The sequence below is a fragment of the Arachis hypogaea genome, chromosome 15 (assembly GCF_003086295.3).
Source record: "Arachis hypogaea cultivar Tifrunner chromosome 15, arahy.Tifrunner.gnm2.J5K5, whole genome shotgun sequence".
In the NCBI taxonomy this organism is placed as follows: domain Eukaryota; kingdom Viridiplantae; phylum Streptophyta; class Magnoliopsida; order Fabales; family Fabaceae; genus Arachis; species Arachis hypogaea.
The window spans coordinates 78,707,002-78,728,080 of record NC_092050.1 but is presented as its reverse complement, the minus strand read 5'-3'; the positions used below and the strand labels follow the sequence as shown (position 1 = coordinate 78,728,080).

General features: G+C 37.3%; 2 protein-coding genes across 5 annotated transcripts; both read left to right on the top strand.

Annotated features, from left to right (window-relative positions):
• Positions 1–5,301: 5,301 nt before the first annotated feature.
• LOC112748399 (uncharacterized) lies at positions 5,302–12,885 on the top strand. Its single transcript, XM_072217918.1, has 6 exons — positions 5,302–5,352; positions 9,678–9,902; positions 10,263–12,096; positions 12,187–12,391; positions 12,474–12,640; positions 12,734–12,885. Exons 1-6 carry the CDS (start codon positions 5,302–5,304, stop codon positions 12,883–12,885), a joined length of 2,634 nt encoding a protein of 877 aa, XP_072074019.1.
• A 2,128-nt stretch (positions 12,886–15,013) lies between these two features.
• Positions 15,014–20,854, top strand: LOC112750272 (probable 6-phosphogluconolactonase 2). Of its 4 annotated transcripts, none has more exons than XM_025798910.3 (4): positions 15,014–15,142; positions 15,684–15,878; positions 15,962–16,097; positions 19,946–20,854. In XM_025798910.3, exons 2-4 carry the CDS (start codon positions 15,706–15,708, stop codon positions 20,435–20,437), a joined length of 801 nt encoding a protein of 266 aa, XP_025654695.1. In that variant the 5' UTR covers positions 15,014–15,142; positions 15,684–15,705; the 3' UTR covers positions 20,438–20,854. The 4 variants fall into 4 exon arrangements, with proteins under 4 accessions (XP_025654695.1, XP_029148899.1, XP_025654696.1 ...); XM_029293066.2 differs by having other exon boundaries at positions 15,029–15,142; positions 15,681–15,878; XM_025798911.3 differs by having other exon boundaries at positions 15,094–15,310.
• The last annotated feature ends 225 nt before the right edge of the window (positions 20,855–21,079 follow it).

Here is a 21,079-nt window from a genome sequence, read left to right as displayed (position 1 = left end):
CTCTTTAGATAAGCTTTCAATCAATACTCCTAAACCAGTTGGTTTTAAGGTATTAGGTGTTGAAGCACCCCTAAGGATTTACTTGCTCAAGCCTCTTTCTTTGACACACTTCAACCACAAGCATTTACTAGGATAACAACTCTTTGAGTTTTTGTTTCTTTCTTTCTTTTTCTGCCTAGTAATTGATGCTCAGAGCCTTGGGCCATGTTCTTTTTGTTTTTGTACTTTCTTTACTTTCTTTTGTTTTGTTTGCTGCTTCTCGGATCAATTGATTTTTGAGAATCTCCACAATACTTCTTTGAACTTCATGTCCCGCCTATGAGCTCCCATGCAAGTTTTCACAAGCATGCAACCTCAATACATAATCATACAACTAGAACCACCACTTCTCCTAATCTTTTGCTTGCCTCAAAATTGTTTAATTCCTCAATCCTTCTTTTCAAAGAACTTTCATGTGATGCATTCTTGAAAATTGAGTGCAAACAAGTTTTGAAGATAAGAATGTTGTGAATGATCAAACATCTTACTTATTGAATTATAAAGAGACTATGCTATGCATGCAGGCAGGGGGTATATATGTAAAAAAAACTATACTATGCAGACAGGCAGGGCAAATAAGGATACAATCCAACTTGCAATAGCAGCAATATTTGATGTAAACAATCTCTTAACAATACAACCTGTTGGAGTTCACTTGCTTTCCTTCTCATCACCATTGCTGGCCTTTATGCTCATCTTTTGTTTCTTTGGTTGATGATTCTTAATCCCTCCAAAGGCTTGTATGACATTCTGCAATGATATTGAAAGTTGCTTGTTCCCCAAGCACTTGGAAACAATGGTTAATCTGGTTGATTTATTTATCGGCTTTTGAACTTACTTTGGTGTGAGAACACCAAACTTAGTACCTTGCCAATGGGTTTCATGCATCAAATTAACCATGTGTAATAACTTTTTTCTTTTCTTCTTCTTTTTCAAAAGCAATAAAACTGAAAACTAGGAAACAGCAGAATAGTTAACTAGTTCATCCAACATGCTTGAAGCCAGCATTATGTAGAGAGTGAGAATGTGTTTTATAATGGGATTTTGGTGAAACACCAAACTTAGAATACTGCATTCTCCTTTAGATTGTTTTGGTGTGCAACACCAAACTTAGCTTCTTGCATTATAGATAAAACTACTTAACCTTTTTATTGAAATAGATATGAAAAGATAGTTACCTCCGGTTGGGTTGCCTCCCAACAAGCGCTCTTTTATTGTCACTAGCTTGACATCCTTCACTCTGTGCTCATGGAAGTTGAGGCTTCTGTTGCCTTAGGTTTCCTCCTCTTGCTATGGGCTTCCTTCCCTCTGTTTCTCTTTCCATAGCCCTCTTACTTTCCGCCATGACTCCCTTCTCCTTCAACACAGCATCCTTTTCATGGCTCTTTGGGTTCAGAGTCCCCTCCTTCTTACTCAATTCAGCAAGGTTTTGAACCAGTTGTTCCATCTGCCTTTCAAGTCTTCTGAGTGAAGCCTCCTGGTTCTTGCTTATCATCTCTTGATGTTTCTTTATTTCTTCCCGCTCTATTGCCATCATTTCTTGAATTTTTATGGACCTCTCCATCAGCATTTCTAGAATATAGATTCTTTGAAAGGTTGGAGGTGGTTGTGGCTGTGTCAATTGTGGTGGTTGATGAAGGTCATTTTGAGCGAATGGTAAAGTAGGACGGGGTTGGAAGTGTGTGTGATTGTTATTGTGGAGGTGTGTCTTAAGTTGGTTTTTGAAGCTGGGATTGTTACAGTTGAAGTCCCTTGGTTTTTGGTTTTGGTTCTCAACCCCCTCCCATTAGAATGAGTTCTCCAAGGTGGATTGTACACATCATTTTGTGGCCTGTGTTGGAGCATGCTAGAGTGATTGCTTGGAGATTGTAGTTGCTCATAATTCTGTTGCTCATGGTTAATGACCCCAAAATTGTGTTCAGCTTGATTACTCCCATATGAGCTTTGAGTTAGGTTGTATGTATGTATTACAGTATGTCTCAACTCAGTGATTTTCCTAGCCATCATGTCCAGTTGTTATAGAGTTTGCTGATGTATCTGCTTGTTTTGGCTTATTACTGCACGAGCACCTTCAATTTCTTTCTCTTGTGTGAATGGATGCACTTCTGCCTCTGGCTTAACAATTCTTTGTGATGGGTTCAATTTGACTAGGAGCCCATTCATCAGTTCTTCCCATCCAATAATGCTTCCTTGTGGAAAAGCTTCAAACCATTGGGCAACATCATTCATGGTTATGGATAGTTGCTTCGAACTATGGGTTACATTATCATCCGAGGTGGGGGTATCACTCTCATGATTGCTAGAATTTGTTGAGTTCCCTTCCATGATCTGCACAGTCACAACCAATTCAAGTGAAGATAGAGCATATTCAGGCCAGGATATGATTGAAGGATCAGTTGACACAAAGTATCAAACAGTTGGCAAACTTGAGAGAGTAATGAATGAAAACAACTCCTCTCGTTTGTTTTTCAAACTATGAAAATCATATTCAGCAGGATGAGCCAAGGAAATTTCACTCTATTGCTAGAATGAGGTTTCTATTAGCTCAGGCAAAACTTCAAACAGTTAGTGGGTTAGTCAAAAATTAAAGAAAAAGTGCTTGATCTAGATCACCACTTCACTTAATCATTGTCAATCTAATCAATCCCCGGCAACGGCGCCAAAAACTTGATGAGTATTTTGGTGAAAAATAAATTTCTCCCAAAACACACAAATCTAACCGGCAAGTGTACCGGGTCGCATCAAGTATTAAAAACTCACGGGAGTGAGGTCGATCCCACAGGGATTGAAGGATTGAGCAATTTTAGTTTAGTGGTTGATTTAGTCAAGCGAATTGAGTGTTGGTTGGGTGATTTGTGACTTGCAGAATTAAAGTGCATGGAATTAAAGAGAACAAGAAATAAATTGCTGAAACTTAAAGGACAAGAAATTAAATGGCAGAAACTTAGAGTGCAAGAAATGTAAATTGCGGAATCTTAAAGTGCAAGGAATGTAAATTGCTTGAAATGTAAAGGGGATTGGGACGTGGATTTGCAGAAATTAAACAAGGAAAAGTTAACTTGCATCAAACAGAAGAGTAAAGGGGAAAGGGGATTGGATCGGATCTTATAGCAGAAAAGTAAATAAACATGGAAAGGAAGAAACAGAATGTAAATTGGAGATTTGGATCTCAGGACCCAGAGACTAGAAAACCAAGTCTAGATCTCAATGCCTTCCTAGATCCAACAAGAACAATTGCAAGGAAATTGTAAATTGCAAAGAGAATAGATGAAGAGCAATTAACAGAAAATTAAATTCAATTATGCAGTGAGTAAAGCAGAGAGATCCAAGATTGAGATTGAAACAGAATTTCTTCAATTCTCCAATCCAAGATCCAAGACAAGTGTAATTGAAATTGAAAGCAATAAAACTAAGAGGAAGAGAAGTGAATTCTCCTTCCCCAAGACAAAGAAATTAAAGATCACTCAATACCCAAAGCTCTCCGAAAACTATTATGAAAATTCCAAAAGAAAGCTCCCCGAAGAACTTGAATTCTATCCTATTTATACACTTTCTTCAAATGATCTTCAAGCCTTGAGTTGGGCCTTTGCTCTTGGTGGAATTGGGTTGAAAGAGGCCTTGGTTGATTGCTCTTGAAGTTTGGAGAAGAACCGAAGTGAACCAATTGAACCGGTTTTGAGGTTAGCAAAAGTTGGACCAAAAGTTTGAGCCAAAGTTAGGGGTCTAACTTTGGCTCCAACTTTTCATATCAGCTAGCACATTTTGCTGATATCAACGTTGGTGCCAACGTTAGGGGTCTAACTTTGACCCTAACGTTGGCCTTGCCTAGTGTGCTTGTGGCGCCAACGTTAGCCACCAAGTTAGGGGGCTAACGTTGGCGCAAACTTTTGCTCCTTCCCCATTGAATTTTCATGTGCCAACGTTAGCCTCCAAGTTAGGGGGCTAACGTTGGCGCAAACGTTGGATGGCCAGGGAGGAATTCATGTGCCAACGTTAGCCTCAAAGTTAGGGGGCTAACGTTGGCGCAAACTTTTGGTGCCCAGGGGAGAAATTCATGTGCCAACGTTAGCCTCAAAGTTAGGGGGCTAACGTTGGCGCAAACTTTTGGAGCCCAGGGGAGAATTTTCAAGTTCCAACGTTAGCCTCCAAGTTAGGGGGCTAACGTTGGGGCTAACTTTTCAACCAAAAGTTTGTGCAAAAGTTTGATGCTAACTTTAGGTCCAGCTTCTTGCTTCTTGGTTCAATTTCACTTATTCCATTGTCCTCTCTTCACTCCTAGCCATTCCTTCTTGCTTCAACCTTTCTCCAAGCTTTCTTCACCTATCATTAATCAACCAAACTCATCAAAGCTATGCTCAAAATCATGAGATATTCATTCTTTCATAATATGCAACAAATATAGCATAAAACCTCATGAAATGGCATGAATTCATATATGGTTGGTTCAATCAAGGGAAACATGAAAATCTACCTAATTGGCTTGCTTGTGGCTCAAGAAAGTGCATAATTCTAATGAAAACAAAAGAAAAAGACTAGTTAAACTAGGCTAAGATGACTTGTCATCACGGCCCAACTATTAGGGTAAAGTTGCGAGGGAGCAACTTTTCATCGGTTTAAGAGAGCCATGACGAAGGGAGAAAATGGAAGCCGGACACCCAATGAAGTGACATGGGTTTATACACCCACATCTAATCGGGAACCCGAGGAGCCTCGGGGTTAAGTTGGCAGACACGCTCCCAGGGGCTCGGCACAAAAATGTCATAGTTGGCTTCTTCGGGACCATCCCTACATAACGCTCCCGAGTTGCGAAGCTCTTATAAGTCCTCTGCGGCACCTTGGAGGACGTGCTCGTAACATCGCTCGTACACCAGGCGTCATGATTTACGAGAGGTCGCTACGCCATACCTACAGTGGGGGCACCACTTAAGTTAAAACGGGAAGTCGAAATATTGGCACAAGCCAAAACTAAAACTATGTTCTTCTTTGGCACTATTATCCTATACTACACCATTTTAGGCCTAAAAATACAAGGAGACCTACGACACCCCGTGGAAACTAAGGCCATTCTAGCCTAAACTACAGTGCTAATTTTAAGAACAAGAGGCAGCAACTATAGAAGAAACAGAACAGTAATAGAAGAAACAAAAGCAAAATAAGTACAAAAAAGGCCTACTTACCAATATGTCCAATAGGAAAGGATGAAATGGAGAATTGCGGCGGCGCAAAGACCCACAAATGACCCAGGGATAGAAGTAGCAAATCATGGAGAAGGAAGATGAAGAAATAGCCATAGAGGGGAATAGTAGTTATGAGGTGAGTGAAAAATGAAAGGAAAATATGATTAAGAGGATGGTAATCGTCAAGGAAGAAGCGCGAAAGACCAAGGAAAAAATAGACCTTTTTCTTTGCTTTCAAATTACACATAATGAGCATTTAATGTTGTTGGCATGGAAATCGAAGCGACTCTTTCGAGCAACGGTAAGGGGCGGCTCACATGCATGAGGAAGGTGCTAGAAGCATTTCCCGGATAGCCGAGCTCGCGATCAAAGGGGAGCAACTATGCAAGAAGATAACGGGTCAGGATTGATGCACCAACCGCGAGTCTCGCGACTTGCCGCATTAGGGGCACTGTTCTGTCCCAGCCAAGGTTCTGAAAACCGAACCGCTCTAGCTACTTGTTCACTGGTTTATAGGTTCAACCGGTTTGACCGTAGTCAAATCGAAAAAATTGTTTTATAATAAAATAATAAATAAAATATAAATAAACACATGAAAATATAATTATAGTCTAATGTAAACTTTAAAATATCATTCAAATTAAAAGTACTACATAAACCAGAATGTTATAATCTAATTCAAATACAAATTCAAAAGTCAAAAAACAAAACAACCAATCAGGATCAGTTTTTCTCTGAACATTAGAAGTTTGTGACTGACTTTCGTTAGATGCGGGAGGAAGAGAAGGTTCATTCGAAGCAGAATTATTTCCAGCATTATCATTCCTAGGTAGTTCTTGGTTGATACTTTCATTCATACCTAAACATTACCAGCAATCCAACCCAATAATCTCAACTCTCAAGTTCACAACAAACAACATCCTAAATTATTAAAAATTATTCACAATTACTCAACAAACAACAAAATCAAGTTCATTACACAAAGCAGGAACTATAGAACCAGTTCAGTAATCAGTAATCAGTAATCAGTAATCAGTAAGTAGGAACTATGGAATCAGTCCAGTTCAATAATTAGTAAACAACAATTATTAACCAAAGTTCACAGTTCAGTTTAGCAGGAACAATTTCACACTACACAGTTTCACACTTTACAGTTCACAGAAAAATAAAATAGGGAGACAGAGTTCACAGTTTCAGAGTTCATCATGTCACACTGCAGTGACTTCAGTTCACACTTCACAGAGCTTTGCAAAATCAAACAACTACTCAATCAAACTCATCAGGGAGACAGAGACATTCTAAACTGAAGAAAGATTTTTAAAAAATTACCTGGAACTATGGAAGCTCGAAGGTGCCTTCAAGGCTTCAACAGAACATGCAATAGGGAGAGTGGGAGACAGCGAGGCCAAGTGACCAAGCAGTGGTGGAGCACCTTCGAATAGACGACGGCTGCTTCGCGATGGAGGTGGCTATTCGAAGGAACGACTGCTGCGCGACGGAGGTGGCTTGGCGAAGGAACGACGGCTGCTGCGCGATTAGGTGGATGTTCGAATGAACGACGACGGCAGCACGACGCGGTGGCTGGACGGAGGTGAGGGACGAGGACGATCGTGTGAGAGTCAAAGAAGCATTCCAAGGTCCCAGTTCTCACTCTCAGTTGCAGTTCTCAGTTTTTGAAGCTCGAAGAGAAGGAGGAGGATCGAATTGGGGATTTAGGGCTCCAGAAGGTATAAAACGGTAACGTTTTGCTGTCCAGCCAAAAAACCAGCTAGGTCACAATTTGGTTCGACCGACCGGTTACTGGCCGGTTCACCAGTTCAATTTCACTTTTCAAATTTTGCGATTTTGTTGTTTAACCATTTCGTTTTTATGAGCGGTTCACAGTTCAACCGGTTTAATCGACCAGTCCGAACCGGTTTTCAGAACCTTGGTCCTAGCCCAATAAGGGTCAGAAGTCCATTTGGCAGATTACCAACCCGCGCGACTAGACTCCAACTCGTATGAACTAAAGTGACCCATGTGTCACACCATATCTTGAAAATGAACTGGATAGCTAACAGAAGCTTTCAAACGAATGGGCCCGAGCGAAAGGGCCCACCCGAGTAGAAGGTATAAAAGGGGAGGGATTTACCCCCCTCAAGGTATGTCATTTTTTTACCCTAATTAGCAGCCTCATTGTACGGACACTTACTTTAACATCAGAGTGTCCTTACAAGTGACCCCACCCACCGACTTACCGACAATCGTGGCCCCACTCCCTCACCAAACCCGCATCCAAGTCCTGATTCTCATCATCCCACCGTTGCTTATATCTAGCCATTCAAACGACCATCCATTCCAATGAGCAATCGAACAAATCGTAATATATATATATATAACTTAATATGTGTTGTAAAATAATAAGGACGCCAGGCGTCCAAACTACGCACATGAATAATAAATAATTATAACATGTAATATAAAAATATGTATATAACATATAGTATATATTATATATAATAGTCATTGACATATATATATTGTATATATTATATAATTATTAATACATATATTATGTATAAAAGTAAAAAAAAAGAAAAAGATAATAATAATAATAATAATAATAATAATAATAATAATAATAATAATAATAATAATAATAATAATAATAATAATAATAATAATAAGAGAAGAATATATTTTATTAGTAGAATTAAAATATAACTAATTTAAATGCAAAAGAGTTAGTGTAATTAGTAGAAAAAAATTGAATAGTTAAAGCATAATTAAGTAAAGTTTATGAACTAAATTATAACTAATTAAAATTTTGAGATTACATGTAAGATGTAAGTGTAATATTTAAAAATGAAAAGATGTAAAAAAATGTAAGTACAGATTGAGGTAAGTGCCGTAAAATTTAAGAATATAACAATAATTATAATAAAAGACATAGAAAGATAATTTAGTAGCTTAAACTCTAGGGCTTTTCATAAAATACTTAGGAAAAGGCTCGAGAAGAGGTTTAGAATTGATTATAGTACTAAAGAAAGGTTAAAAATATCAAGAGAAGACATTAATACAAGAGAAAAGCGAAACAAGATTATCAAAAGTGGGTTAAGCCCTAAAAGACCTAAGTTTGGCGAGTGAAAGAGACTAAGATTGATTAAAATTATAAAAGAAAATAGAGAAAGAATAATAACACAAGAGAATAAAAGACGGAAAAATGGATATCAAAGAATGTAATTGAGAGAAAGGAATAACAGAAAAAGAGAAACTAAGATGAGTTATAGTAATTGAGAACTGATAATTGAATGAAATGATTAACGAAAAAGGAATAGAGAAAGAATTGAAAAGGATTTTTAGAAAAGGAAAACAGAAAGGTAAATATTGATCAGGCCTTGGTGCCGATTGTATAGTAGGGACGCCCACAGACTGAGAACTGCTCTCCAGGGGTACGCATATCTATTGAAAATGGGTCAAAAGTCAACTGATGTGGCTTCGGTCATACAACTTGTATGAAAATGATGCAACTGAAAAGCCATATCTGAGACTTGTGCCCAAGTAATATCGGACTGCAGGGTGTAAACGAATACGTGAGTTCATGGCCTGCAAAGGACAGACATACATCATACTTGTTTGCCACATATATTCCTTGATGTATATTTTGTACGTGTGTGAGCTTTTTTTGTTGTATTCTATATTCTGTATTCTTTGTTTGTTTACTATTTTTCTATATTTTTTATTTATCTACTATTTCTTATTTTTATGTTCAAGCACGGTTATTTGGTAATAATAAAGAATTAATGAACTTAACTAACAACTCCGACCTTACTAAGAACCCCCAAATTCTTACCCTCTTTCCTTCTCCCCTCATATGGAGCACCGGTGGCCGAGTGATAACGTATGATCGTGCGGAAGGGTGATGGATGATATCATGCATTTTGACGACGTTCAGCTTAGCCCGAGTTTTGAAGACCTAGAGTGTTTTTTCCCTTCCCTTTGTAGTTTAGAGGGACTAGGGGATGTCATATATATATGTAAATAGTTAATAGTTAGCTACTCCTAAACAGTGTTGTCAGAACCGGACTGACCCGGCCGGTCGGACCGAAAAACCGGCGAATCGGTGCTATAACCGGTCCGGGTGAGTCATCGAACCGAAGAAGGAGTTAAACCGGCAAGACCCGTATTGAACCGGCCGGGTTTTATCAGAACCGGTAAACCGGCGGGTTTCGTTTAACCCGGACTGATTCGAAAAAAAAAAATTTTTCTGCGATGAAAAACGACGTCGTTTCTTTAAAAAAAAAAACAAAAGCGCAGAGCTGCTACGTTTCAACGATGTAACCCTAGCCTCCATCCCCTTCCCATGTTTCCCACTTTCCCTTCCCAAGTTCCCATACCCAAACGGTTTGAGTTGAGAGACCACCATCACCATCACCATGGCGCCATGACTCCATCCCCTACTACTCGCCTACTCTGCTTCAGCTTCAGGCTTTCAGCCACTTCGTTGCCCCGTCGGCCCGTCAGCTTCAAGCCTTCAACCACGCGGCAATCACCTCACCACCGCATCCAGAGCAGTGTGCCACTCACCCCGTCCATCGAAGATTGAACATTGAAGTCGCCTCCTCGTCGCTCCTCGCTCCAGGTCTCCCTCTTCTCTGCTCGACACTCGTCGCTCCATCCCTCCAGGTCCAGGGTCCAGCCGTGCAGGTAAGTATTTTTAATTTTTTAATTTTTTGAAGTTAATTGATTAATGATTATGGTATGCGGGCAGATGAGAACATGTTTGATAGTTTACATATGTTTGAAGTTAATTTTTTAATTGGTGGTTCACATATGTTTGATAGTTTGATTTCTGTTTGATTTTGGTATGTGGGCAGATGAGAACATGAACACTTCCACATGTTTTTTCTGTTTGATCTCTCATGTTTCTTGATTTTTTTTTATTTCTGTTCAGTACTTCAGTTTGTTGATTGTGAATTGTTGGTTGCTGTTGGATATTATTCTTAGTAGTTAGTGGATTGTTGTTGTGTATTGTTAGTCATTTAGTCCTGGACCCTGGTTGATTAGGAATTTAGGATGGCTTCATCAAATACACCATCAGAAACACCAACACCAACTTCTCAGGAACAAGGATCAACTCCTGATCCAACAATTGGAACCCAAAAAAATAGTTACAGAGGAAAAACTGATCCTGCATGGGGCCATTGTAAACAAGTTTTGGATAAAGGAAAATCTACTCTGGTATGTATTTATTGCGAGAAGCTTATTAGGGGTGGAGGAATTAACCGGGTTAAGCATCATTTGGCTGGAAAAGGTGGAGATATTGAGGCATGTCGAAAGGTGCCAGCTGCGGTGAGACACCAATTCTCCCAAAACATTGAAGATCTTCGAACCAAGAAAAGGAAAACTCAAGAAGAATATGCAGAAAGTTATGGTGCTTGTGATGACGTTGAAAGGGAATTTGATGAGATTGAACGTAATGAGATGCGACAACAACAAGCATCAAGAATTCCAGCACCTAGCTCTAGAAAGGGAGTTGGGAAACAACTCAAGGGACTACAATCCTTTTTTCCACCGGCAGCAACACTTGGAGCTCAACCAAGTATTAAAAGTGTTCTCCAAAGCAAAGAAATTGTGGAGAAGTGTGATATTGTTATTGCAAGATGGATGATGGATGCTTCTGTGCCATTCAACGCGGTTAATTCAGCTTATTATCAGCCGATGATCGATGCTATCGCAAATATGGGTGCAGGGTATAAAGGGCCAAATTACCAAAGAGTTCGTGGATATTTGTTGAGTAAATTGGTTGAAGATGTAAAGAAGATGATTGAAGGTTATCGTGTGATTTGGAAACAAACTGGATGTACTATCATGGCTGATGGATGGACTGATCGTTGTAGGCGTACTTTAATTAATTTCTTGGTTTATTGCCCTAAAGGAACTGTTTTCCTAAAGTCAGTTGATGCTTCTCATATCTCGAAAACTGCTGAGACTTTGTTTAAGTTGCTTAGGGATGTTGTGTTATTTGTTGGTCCTGAGAATGTTGTACATGTAGTGATGGATAATGCTGCAAATTACGTTGCTGCTGGAAGGTTGTTGGAATCAGAGTTTTCTAGATTGTATTGGTCTCCTCGTGCGGCACATTGTATTAATCTGATGTTGCAGGATATTGGAAAGTTTGTGGAAGTGACTGAAACTGTGTCACAAGCTTCAATGATTACGAAGTATATCTATAATCACTGCCATCCTTTGTACTTGATGAGGCAGTTCATAGGCGGCCGAGAAATACTTCGTCCAGCTCCAACTCGATTCGCCACTAATTTCATTGCTTTGCAAAGTATTTTGACTCAAAAGGATGCATTGAGAGCTATGGTGACATCTAGAGAATGGACAAGTTCAACTTACTCTAAAAAAGCCAAAGCAAAAAAGTTTGTGGATCAAGTCTTAGATTCTAAATTTTGGAATCAATGCACTGATATTGTTAAGCTTACGGAGCCACTTGTTCATGTATTGCGTATTGTGGATAGTGAAGATAGAGCTGCAATGGGTTTCCTTTATCAAGCTATGTATAAGGCTAGGGAAGACATGGTGAAGAGGTTTCAAAATAGAAAGAGGGTTGTTGAACCTTATTTGAAGATTTTAGATTCACGTTGGGATTTACAACTTAAAAGAAACCTTCATGCTGCTGGTTATTGGTTAAATCCAGCTTTTCGATTTAATTCTGCAGAATTTGACAAGCACAAAGAAACAATTTCTGGCCTATTAGATGTGATTGAGAGATATGCTTATGGTGATGCTGATTTGATTACTAAATTGACAAGTGAGAAGAGAATCTTTAAGAATGCTGAAGGAGACTTTGGGAGACAGCCTGCAATACGTGAGCGAAGCACAGTGATGCCTGGTAAATTTTGTATTAAAATTAGTTTTTTATTATTGTGATATGTTTAAGATTTGATTTTTATGATTGTGATTGTTTTCTTTTTATGTTAAGATCAATGGTGGGAATCTTATGGATGTGGAGCACCAAACCTGCAAAAGTTAGCAATTCGTGTTTTGAGTCAAACTTGCAGTTCTTCAGGTTGTGAGCGTAACTGGAGCATTTTCGAACACATTCACTCAAAGAAAAGAAATCGGTTAGAGCATCAAAAGCTTAATGATCTTGTTTATGTTCATTACAACTTAAGGCTACAACAAAGGTACTTTTTATTATTCTTTCTTGAAGGCATTATTTAAAATTTTTAGTCATAATAAGAATAATCAAGTTAATTGATAACATAGGAACCGAATGAGAAAGCAAAGTTATGATCCAATTTGTCTTGATGCATTTGAGGATCATTCGGAATGGATAATGGAAGATTCACCACCATTTTTAACTCCTGAAGAAGTTGATGCTTTACGGAATGATCTTGCAAATATGTCTCTTCAATCAGCTTTAGATGATTTGGGTATGTTGTTGTTAGGGATGATTTTGTAATGCTTTAACCAAATATTTTGCCTTATTATTGATTATGATTTGTGAAACATTATTGAAATGCTAGATGAATTGAATCTGGAAGACGATCGAGATGATGGTGAAGCTAATAATACTTCTGTGGAAAATGCAAATCAGAATGAAACCAATCAACATGTAGCTCCAGATTTGTCAGATGAAGAAAGATATCCAGACTTTGAAGTTACTCCTTGGATATAATCCATGAATTGTTATTTTCATTATGTTAAATTGAGTTGTTCATGTAATAGACTAATAGTACTAAATTTTATGTTTATTCTCGTATTACTACTTATTTTTAGGATTTGAGATTTAATATTTATTAAAATATTATTGGAGATATATTTTTTAACTGTTAATTTTTAAGTTTTTAGCTATTTTATACATTTTACTTATATGGGACCGGGTTAACCGGTTCAACCAGTGACCCATCGGTTGAACCAGTGACCCAGTAGCCTGACCGGTTCGATCACCGGTTCGGTTCTGACAACTATGCTCCTAATGATGTTAATCAATGTTTAATGTTTGTACATGAAAGTTCTGATTCTGCTTTATCTGTGATTTTATCTTTGAATATTTTTGCTTATCGAACCGAACGTTTTCAAGAAAAAAATTTTCCGGCAAAATAACCACGCTCTAATAACGAAACAAGCTCATATAATAAATATTAAATAATATGTAGTAAGATAAGTTAGTAGTGCCTAGCTTCTAGTGTGATCATGACATGCTAGAAATTAGATCGTTACATTTCGCGTCTCCTTGCTCCTGTGCCACTGTGTGTCTTTCATCGTCGTCGTCGTGTCCTCATCCGACAGGGCTCGCATTGCTGCTCGCGTTTCTGCTGCCTCCCCCTTACCAGTCTTTGCATCACCGTGCTTGGTCTCCCTCTTCTTCTCCCGCATTCTGCCTTCACATTATCAGGTATGTTTTTTAATTTTTTTGTTTCAATTATTAGATTATAATATGTTGATTTGCTGCTATTTTTATATGATTATGGTGAATTGAGTTGTTGCTTTTATATGATTACGGTGAATTGAGTTTTGCTCTGTCTAAAAGGATTTTTTTCTGGTTTTTAGTTTCCTTTTCAGACAACAAAAAAAAACAAATATTGAGGAGGAGGAAGAAGAAGAATGATTACTTAAGGTTTGTGTAATGAGGTGAGAGAGAAAGCATGGGAGATTTACTGATGAAATTGAAGACGAGGAAGAAGGGAGGTTCAATTAATTGTTTGTGTAATGAAGGAACAATAAAACGACATAGTTTAGGCGCGAACAGCAAAACAACATCGTTCAATCGTGTCACGTCATTTTTTCGGTGACGAAAATAGAGGGATATACCAACTTGAGTCATGCCTTAAAATTTTAAGATACAATTTAGATCAATTAAAAATTAGAGGACTAAATTAAATCGGGAGTCAAATTTCAAGAACCATTTTAAATAGTAAGACTACGTAAAATATATCATTATATACAACTCACAAAAATATTCTTTTTTGCTTTTTTCAAAATTTAATCCCAAGACTTCTTAATTAGATTACAAGTAATTTACCGTTTAAACTAATTATACTTTTGTTACCTTTATGCACGTTTAGCAAATAAATAAGAGTTAATAGTGTATATTGATTATACTAGAGTAAAGTATCGTTTTTGTCCTCAACGTCTGGGGTAAGTCCCAAAGTTGTTCCTAATGTTTCAATCGTCATATTTAAGTCCTTAACGTTTCAAAATTGACTCAATGTTGTCCTGCCGTTAGGGATCTATTAACAGAATTGACAGCAGAACAAAATTGAGACGATTTTGAAACGTTAGGGACTTAAATAGGACGAAAACGTTAGGGACAAAAACGATACATAAAAATAAATTTTTATTTTATTTTATTTTTTCAATAATATTAATTTTTTATTGTACATAGTATTCAATTTTTTTTAATTACATCTAAATAAATTACACTTAATCACATTACTTTCATTTTAAATAATTTTTTTTTATAATTTTATAAAAATCTTTAAGAATAAAATTATAAAAAAATTAATTTATTTAAAATGAAAGTAATGTGATTAAGTGTAATTTATTTAGATGTAATTAAAAAAAATTGAATACTGTGTAGATAAAAAATTAATATTATTGAAGGATAAAATTAAAATTTATTTCCATGTATCATTTTTATCCGCAACGTTTTCGTCCTATTTAAGTCCCTAATGTTTCAAAATCGTCTCAATTTTGTCCCGCTGTCAATTCTGTTAACGGATCCCTAACAACAGGACAATATTGAGTCAATTTTAAAACGTTAAGACTTAAATAGAACAATTGAAACATTAAGAACAACTTTAGAACTCCAAATGTTAGAGACAAAAATGATACTTTACTCTATTACACTATAAATAAACACTTGGTGTTGATACCCATCTTCAACGTTATTCAGTTTCTTCTTCTCTGTGTCACCCTTTCTGTTTTTCTTGGTAAGCATTTTCTTACTTTCTATGTGGTTCTCAAAAGCATCGGCGATTCCTTTGTGTGATGCAGTTTCAGTAATCTCAAGCTTCCTGAGACTATCATTGACCTTCTTTTCTACTATTTTTATTATGCTGCTGAGATTATATGTGACGCAAACACCGTGAATTATCCGGGTCTGTTTTTCCGTGGATTTATTCTTCAGTCTTTCAGTGTGTGCTTGTTCTACTTTTTATTTATTTATTTATTTATTTATTTATTATTATTATTATTATTATTATTATTATGGCATCGATCTCTGGAAGTTTCTGTTATGTATGAGACCCTTTTGCTGAAATGAGCTGCTTTTGATTATTATAGACTTAACATGCTGAATTGAATTTTAAGGGTTTAATCATATAAATGCCTTAGCTTATAGATGATGATGTTGATGATTAAATAAAATACTAAAATTATGTGATAATCTATATTTGATTAACTCTATTTTGCTATTTATTTATTTAATTGTGTTTTCTTATTCACCCTTTTATTCCTGTTGGTATAAAGTAGAGCTCCTAGACACTTTGAAAACATGGCTTTACCTGGTGCTCAGAAGGATAGAGGGGAGTTGAGGATTCATGAGAGTATGGATGAGCTGAAGACAGATTTGGCAGACTATATTGCTGAATTATCAGATGTGTCAGTGAAGGAGCGCGGATTCTTTGCCATTGCTTTATCTGGTGGTTCTCTCATTGGCTTAATGGGGTATCTGTATCTTATCTTTGCCATATGTTCTTCTTTTGCTTTCATGATTAGTATTACCATTTAAGAGTTATGGTTGCTGACAGAAAACTTTGCGAAGTTCCTTACAACAAGACAGTGGACTGGTCGAAATGGTATATCTTCTGGGCTGATGAGCGCGTCGTGGCGAGAAACCATGCTGATAGCAATTATAAGCTTGCCAAGGATGGCCTTTTGTCCAAGGTTTTGTCCCCAATTCAAACATCTCCTGTTTCTCATTGCTTTATCTATTTCCCATGAAGAACAAATTTCTCTTGGAATAATTTGGAGTAATAAATTTACTTATTTCTCGAGTATTAAACTGTTCGTTGCTGTTTTGACTTGTTTCCTGGCTGCTCTATAAGAGAAAAAAGCAACAATATCATCTGATTAGAAGACGAAGTGCTTTATTTTCAATAGATATTCTAGTGTTGAGCATATTTAAAAAAAAACTTCCTCAAAATTGTCATGGTAATGTGTATCTTGTTGTTAAGGTGCCTTCTTTTTATTTCCCTTTTCTTTTGCAGTCAATGCAAAGTACTTTTGGGGCTGCATCATGAAAATTTGTAAACTCGATGTCACTTTTACTGTTTACTTTATCGATATTTAGCATTTATTCTGATTTGTAAGCTGAAAGGTTGCAAGAGGTAATATTTGGATTCACCCTTTCAAGACATAGAATTTTGAGCCAGACATAGTAGTCCAGTTCTAATGTCTTTTTTGTACTTTTATTTCCATTTCCTTTAATGGTCAGGGCAGGGGGAAAGAGACACAGGGTTCATCATATATGTATTCGTTCATGTAACTTTAGGCTGTTGTAACCTGTAAAGTTATGGTGAATTTTCTTCACAGTTGTGATGGTGGTTAATCTATGAATAGTGATCATTGTATTCAAACTAGTACGGTAGTCTTTCCTATATATTCTGCTTGTATAGGTGAATTTTATAAGCAGGGAGAAGCTAGGCCCCTATTTATAAGCAGGGGAAATTCTCTTACCTGTACTTGGTCATGTTTGGAGTCCTTAATCTCAATAAAGATTGATATTGGCTAGCGACAATCACTGGGATCCTTTGTTGTTGGCTCTTTTTAAATACCGTTATAAACGTTTAACAATTTGGAGTTTTTAGTTAGTAACATTTGGTGCTGTAAGTGCTAGAAAGCTGGCTGAGCTAACTGGCGCTATACAAAACACAGATCTAGGAGATTAATACAGTTCAGTTGCACCTCGACTTGGTATTTGGCAAGTTGAATACTAGGGCGTGTCCAACTGAGATTTATGGATGTCTGATCAATTGTTTTCAAGTTGAAGTTAGGAGAGCTAGAAGATTAAGATCAATGACTTAGGTGGATTGAGAGACCCCTTTAGTTCATTATCTACAATTGAGTTATTCTGATGTGTCCACAGGATTGACATAAATAACAATTTGTCTATGGGATTGACAACCATGTATGCGCAGGATTGAGACAAACCATTGTTATATCAATTAGATGGCTGGTGACAAAAAAACCATTGACAATACATTTGCAAAATCCGGTGGTATCAGGTGGATGTGGTGTGTTTCGTCGTAGTGTTAGGCACTTGTTTCTTAAGCTTTCTGTTTTGTTTTCCTCATAAACAGACTTTTCTCTTATCTTCTTGTCCAGTCAGCTTGTACATATGAGGCAAAAGGAATACTACCTCATAAACAACAATCTGGTGAAGCTGATAGGACGTCAATGGTAGGAAAGCCAATTAAGGGATTTAGCAAAGATTGGAGGAAGAAAATTTACAAAGAAGAAAGAGAAAATATGGGGGTTGCCAGCCCTAAATTGAAGATGGAGAGGTATTTCCAGGTGAATGTAGTGTGACTGGAACAACATGTTAAACTGGTGATGCTTTCCATGGAAGGGAAGGAGCTAAAGTGGTCTCAGTGATGGGAGAGCCAAGTCCAAGTCCAATTCCAAAGGGGAACAGTTGAGAATTCGGGCACTGACAAGAAAGGGAATTCCCTAGGCAGGCTGTCTTAGGCTGAATTGCAAGAGAAGAATTGGAAGGACTTATGTTTCAGAGGCAGGGAGAAGTGGAGCCACGATCACATTTTATAATTTAGACTATATGGGAATGACTGTAGTATTGGGAGAGTCAACCATGCTAGGTGTGTACACTAAAATCAGCCACAGTGTAGAATGCACATTGAAATACAAAATACACTTAAAAAATGACTTAAGTTACATATGTATTTGTACACAAATGATGGCTGACTTTGGTGGCTAATTTTATTGTACAAATAGCATTTTTGATTGGGAATAGACTAGTTGGAAAGCATTGGGAAGATTGAGGCTAATTTCCACTAGAGTAGTTTTGAGTGGAGGGAGGAAGGAGTGGCATTTCTGACTTGCCCTTACATTTTTCAGTTTCAGGAAAGGATTCAGATTTGGACTGCTGAGAGCACTCTCTGTGCTCTAGCTTGTTACCTAATTCTGGCCATATCCCTTTCTTCCATTTCTTCTTTGTTTACCTGAAATGGTGAGCTTTTGATAATCTTTTCAGAGAATTGATTCAAGGAATTACTCTAGTTCTGTTGGCTGTTGTGTTGTTTCTGTTTACTTTAATAGAGTTCTATTGGAGGTTCAAATTCTTATTGAATCTATTGACAGCAAACACAGTAAAAATCCCCAGTTAGAGCCTTTGTCTGCAAGCATGCGTTCGTTCATATTGTCAGTATCAAGAGAAAATGAACAGGGACTAACTTCTCAATATTCTTTCTGAAGCATCACTTGATTTCCTAACGTTTTAAGTAGAGACCACAAGACAAGTATAATTGTTAGTTGATAAGCCAGTCTTTGGTTTATGGGACCCAAACCAAAAGCTACTGGAAGATCTTTTCCTCAAGTGCAGGGTTACTAACTCTCAGAAACATTAAGTTCCTGCAAAGTTATTGCTGTCATCTTGGGACTCGCAGTCCTAACAAGATTTATGATTGCATCATAAGAAAACTTCCAATTGTAGGCTTATTTTATCCAACAATTTTCTATGCTCTCACTACACAGACACAGTATTTTTCCCTTCAATTCCAATTTTTTTCCCTATTTCCTGTTGATAGAAGTTACAAATGTTGGTTTTCAAGTCTGCTTTCAGGACTGGGAGTTAAGGTCTTAGCAGTGCTAAGAACTGTACCACATCAAAATTATGCTTGAAGGTTGTACTTCAGTAGCACTGTGAGCTCCCAAAAGCAAAAGCTTGTGAACCTACAACATAGGTTTTTCTCTTCTGGTGTGATAAATTACAGCAAATATGATTCCCGGAAAAGGGGAAGCACAATTGAGTTGCATTTTTGTATATCATTGCCCAGTTTACATTTACTTTGTGCCATAATTTGCTGAAATTCATTTAATGTCCTAATTTTACTTTTGTTTCTTGCATTCTCCTATAAATTGAGAGATGTGTGTTATATTTTTGAGATGAGATGGCACTTTGAATTGAAGCTTTCTAGGCATCTAGACTTTATAGACAGACATGAGACATCTCTTGGTCATTACATACTGAGAGATAGAGGAAGTTGCATTCTGCATGTTTGGTCATTAGATTGCAAATTCCGGAAAATTGTTCTTTTGTTTCAGGTTAAATAGCAGTATAGAGTGTTTATCCCTATATATATATATATATATATATAACTGGGATCTAGTGAAAATTTTTCATACCTGGATGATTCAGTTATTCTTTATGCTTTATGATACTTTTTGATGGATGGCTGTCAATTGAATGATGAATATACGTTATAATTGGATATTTGAATTGCCTTGTATATTTGAATCGTTAGCAACCATGAATTAGCTTCCAATTTTAGGGTCATTTCTTGGTAAATATAATCTGCCAAAGTCTCTTTGGTTCCTTATAGGTTTTTGTTCATCTATAAATTACATGAGATGCTTCTGGATAGATTCCTTGCTGCTAGAATATATCACTTGATTTTTTGCTTGTTTGATATTTAAATGTTGAGTTTGACAAATTCAAAATGGTATAGTTTCGATTGATTTATCCTTCCTTTGACATCTGCTTGTTATGCCGACAGGTCCCTATTGTACCCAGTCATGTTCATTCCATCAACGATTTGGTGTCAGCAGAAGAAGCAGCTGACAATTACGAGTTTGTCATCCGGCAGTTAGTGAAAACCCATGTGGTCAGCGTGTCCGAGATTAACGACTGCCCCAAGTTTGATCTCATTCTTCTCGGATTGGGGGCAGACGGCCATATTGCTTCGTTATTTCCAAATCACCCGGCCCTTGATGAGAGGGAAGAATGGGTAACTTTCATTACAGACTCCCCCAAACCCCCACCTGAAAGAATCACATTCACCTTGCCTGTTATCAATTCCGCATCCAATGTAGCTGTGGTGGTCACAGGTGAGGGTAAAGCGGACGCCTTACACTTGGCAATAGAAGAAGTTGGACCTGATGGCTCCTTGATACCGGCAAGAATGGTCCAACCGACCACGGGGAAGCTGGTCTGGTTTTTGGATAAGCAGGCTGCCTCAAAGCTTGAAAATTCCAACTTGAACAGTTAGGATGGACCCCTTTGCAGAGGTGTAAGTTTGTATGTGACAAAGTGTTTATCCATAGAATCCTGCATATTTTCTCTCTTTTTTGTGGATATAAAAGTCCTTTTTTTTCTTTTGGCCCTTTGTGTTGGTCTCTCTTCAGAAGGTGTTTGGAGTTGTGTGGTATAGTTTTTTCTTTTTAAATAAAAGTTGTAAAGAGCATCATCCCAAGGCCCTTTTTTATCCTTGCAATTCCTCATTGTGTTATTGTTGGCCATGATGGTCTCACTGTTTGCAACTTAGAAAAGAAAATCAGGTTCATCTTTAGTTCCAAGAGTTCATCACCTTCACCCACCCAGATTCTTATTTATGTAATTTTGTTTTTAATATATATAGTTACTAACTTGATAATGAGGAATGAAGTGTATTTCCCTTACATGGCAACCTCTGGTTTTTCTGGCAATTGGTGGATGCACCATGCAGCATCAATGTTTCACATAGCTTCCTTTTGATTATTTTAAACCACTTGTGATGCTTGCAAATCATGTACAAATTCCATAACAGTAATCCAAATAAGCATTAATTCCTTTACTTATGTTCGTGCTTTATATTGAGGTGGATAGGATACAGATAATCACACGTTTTTAGGAAATATACTAAGGAAAAGTC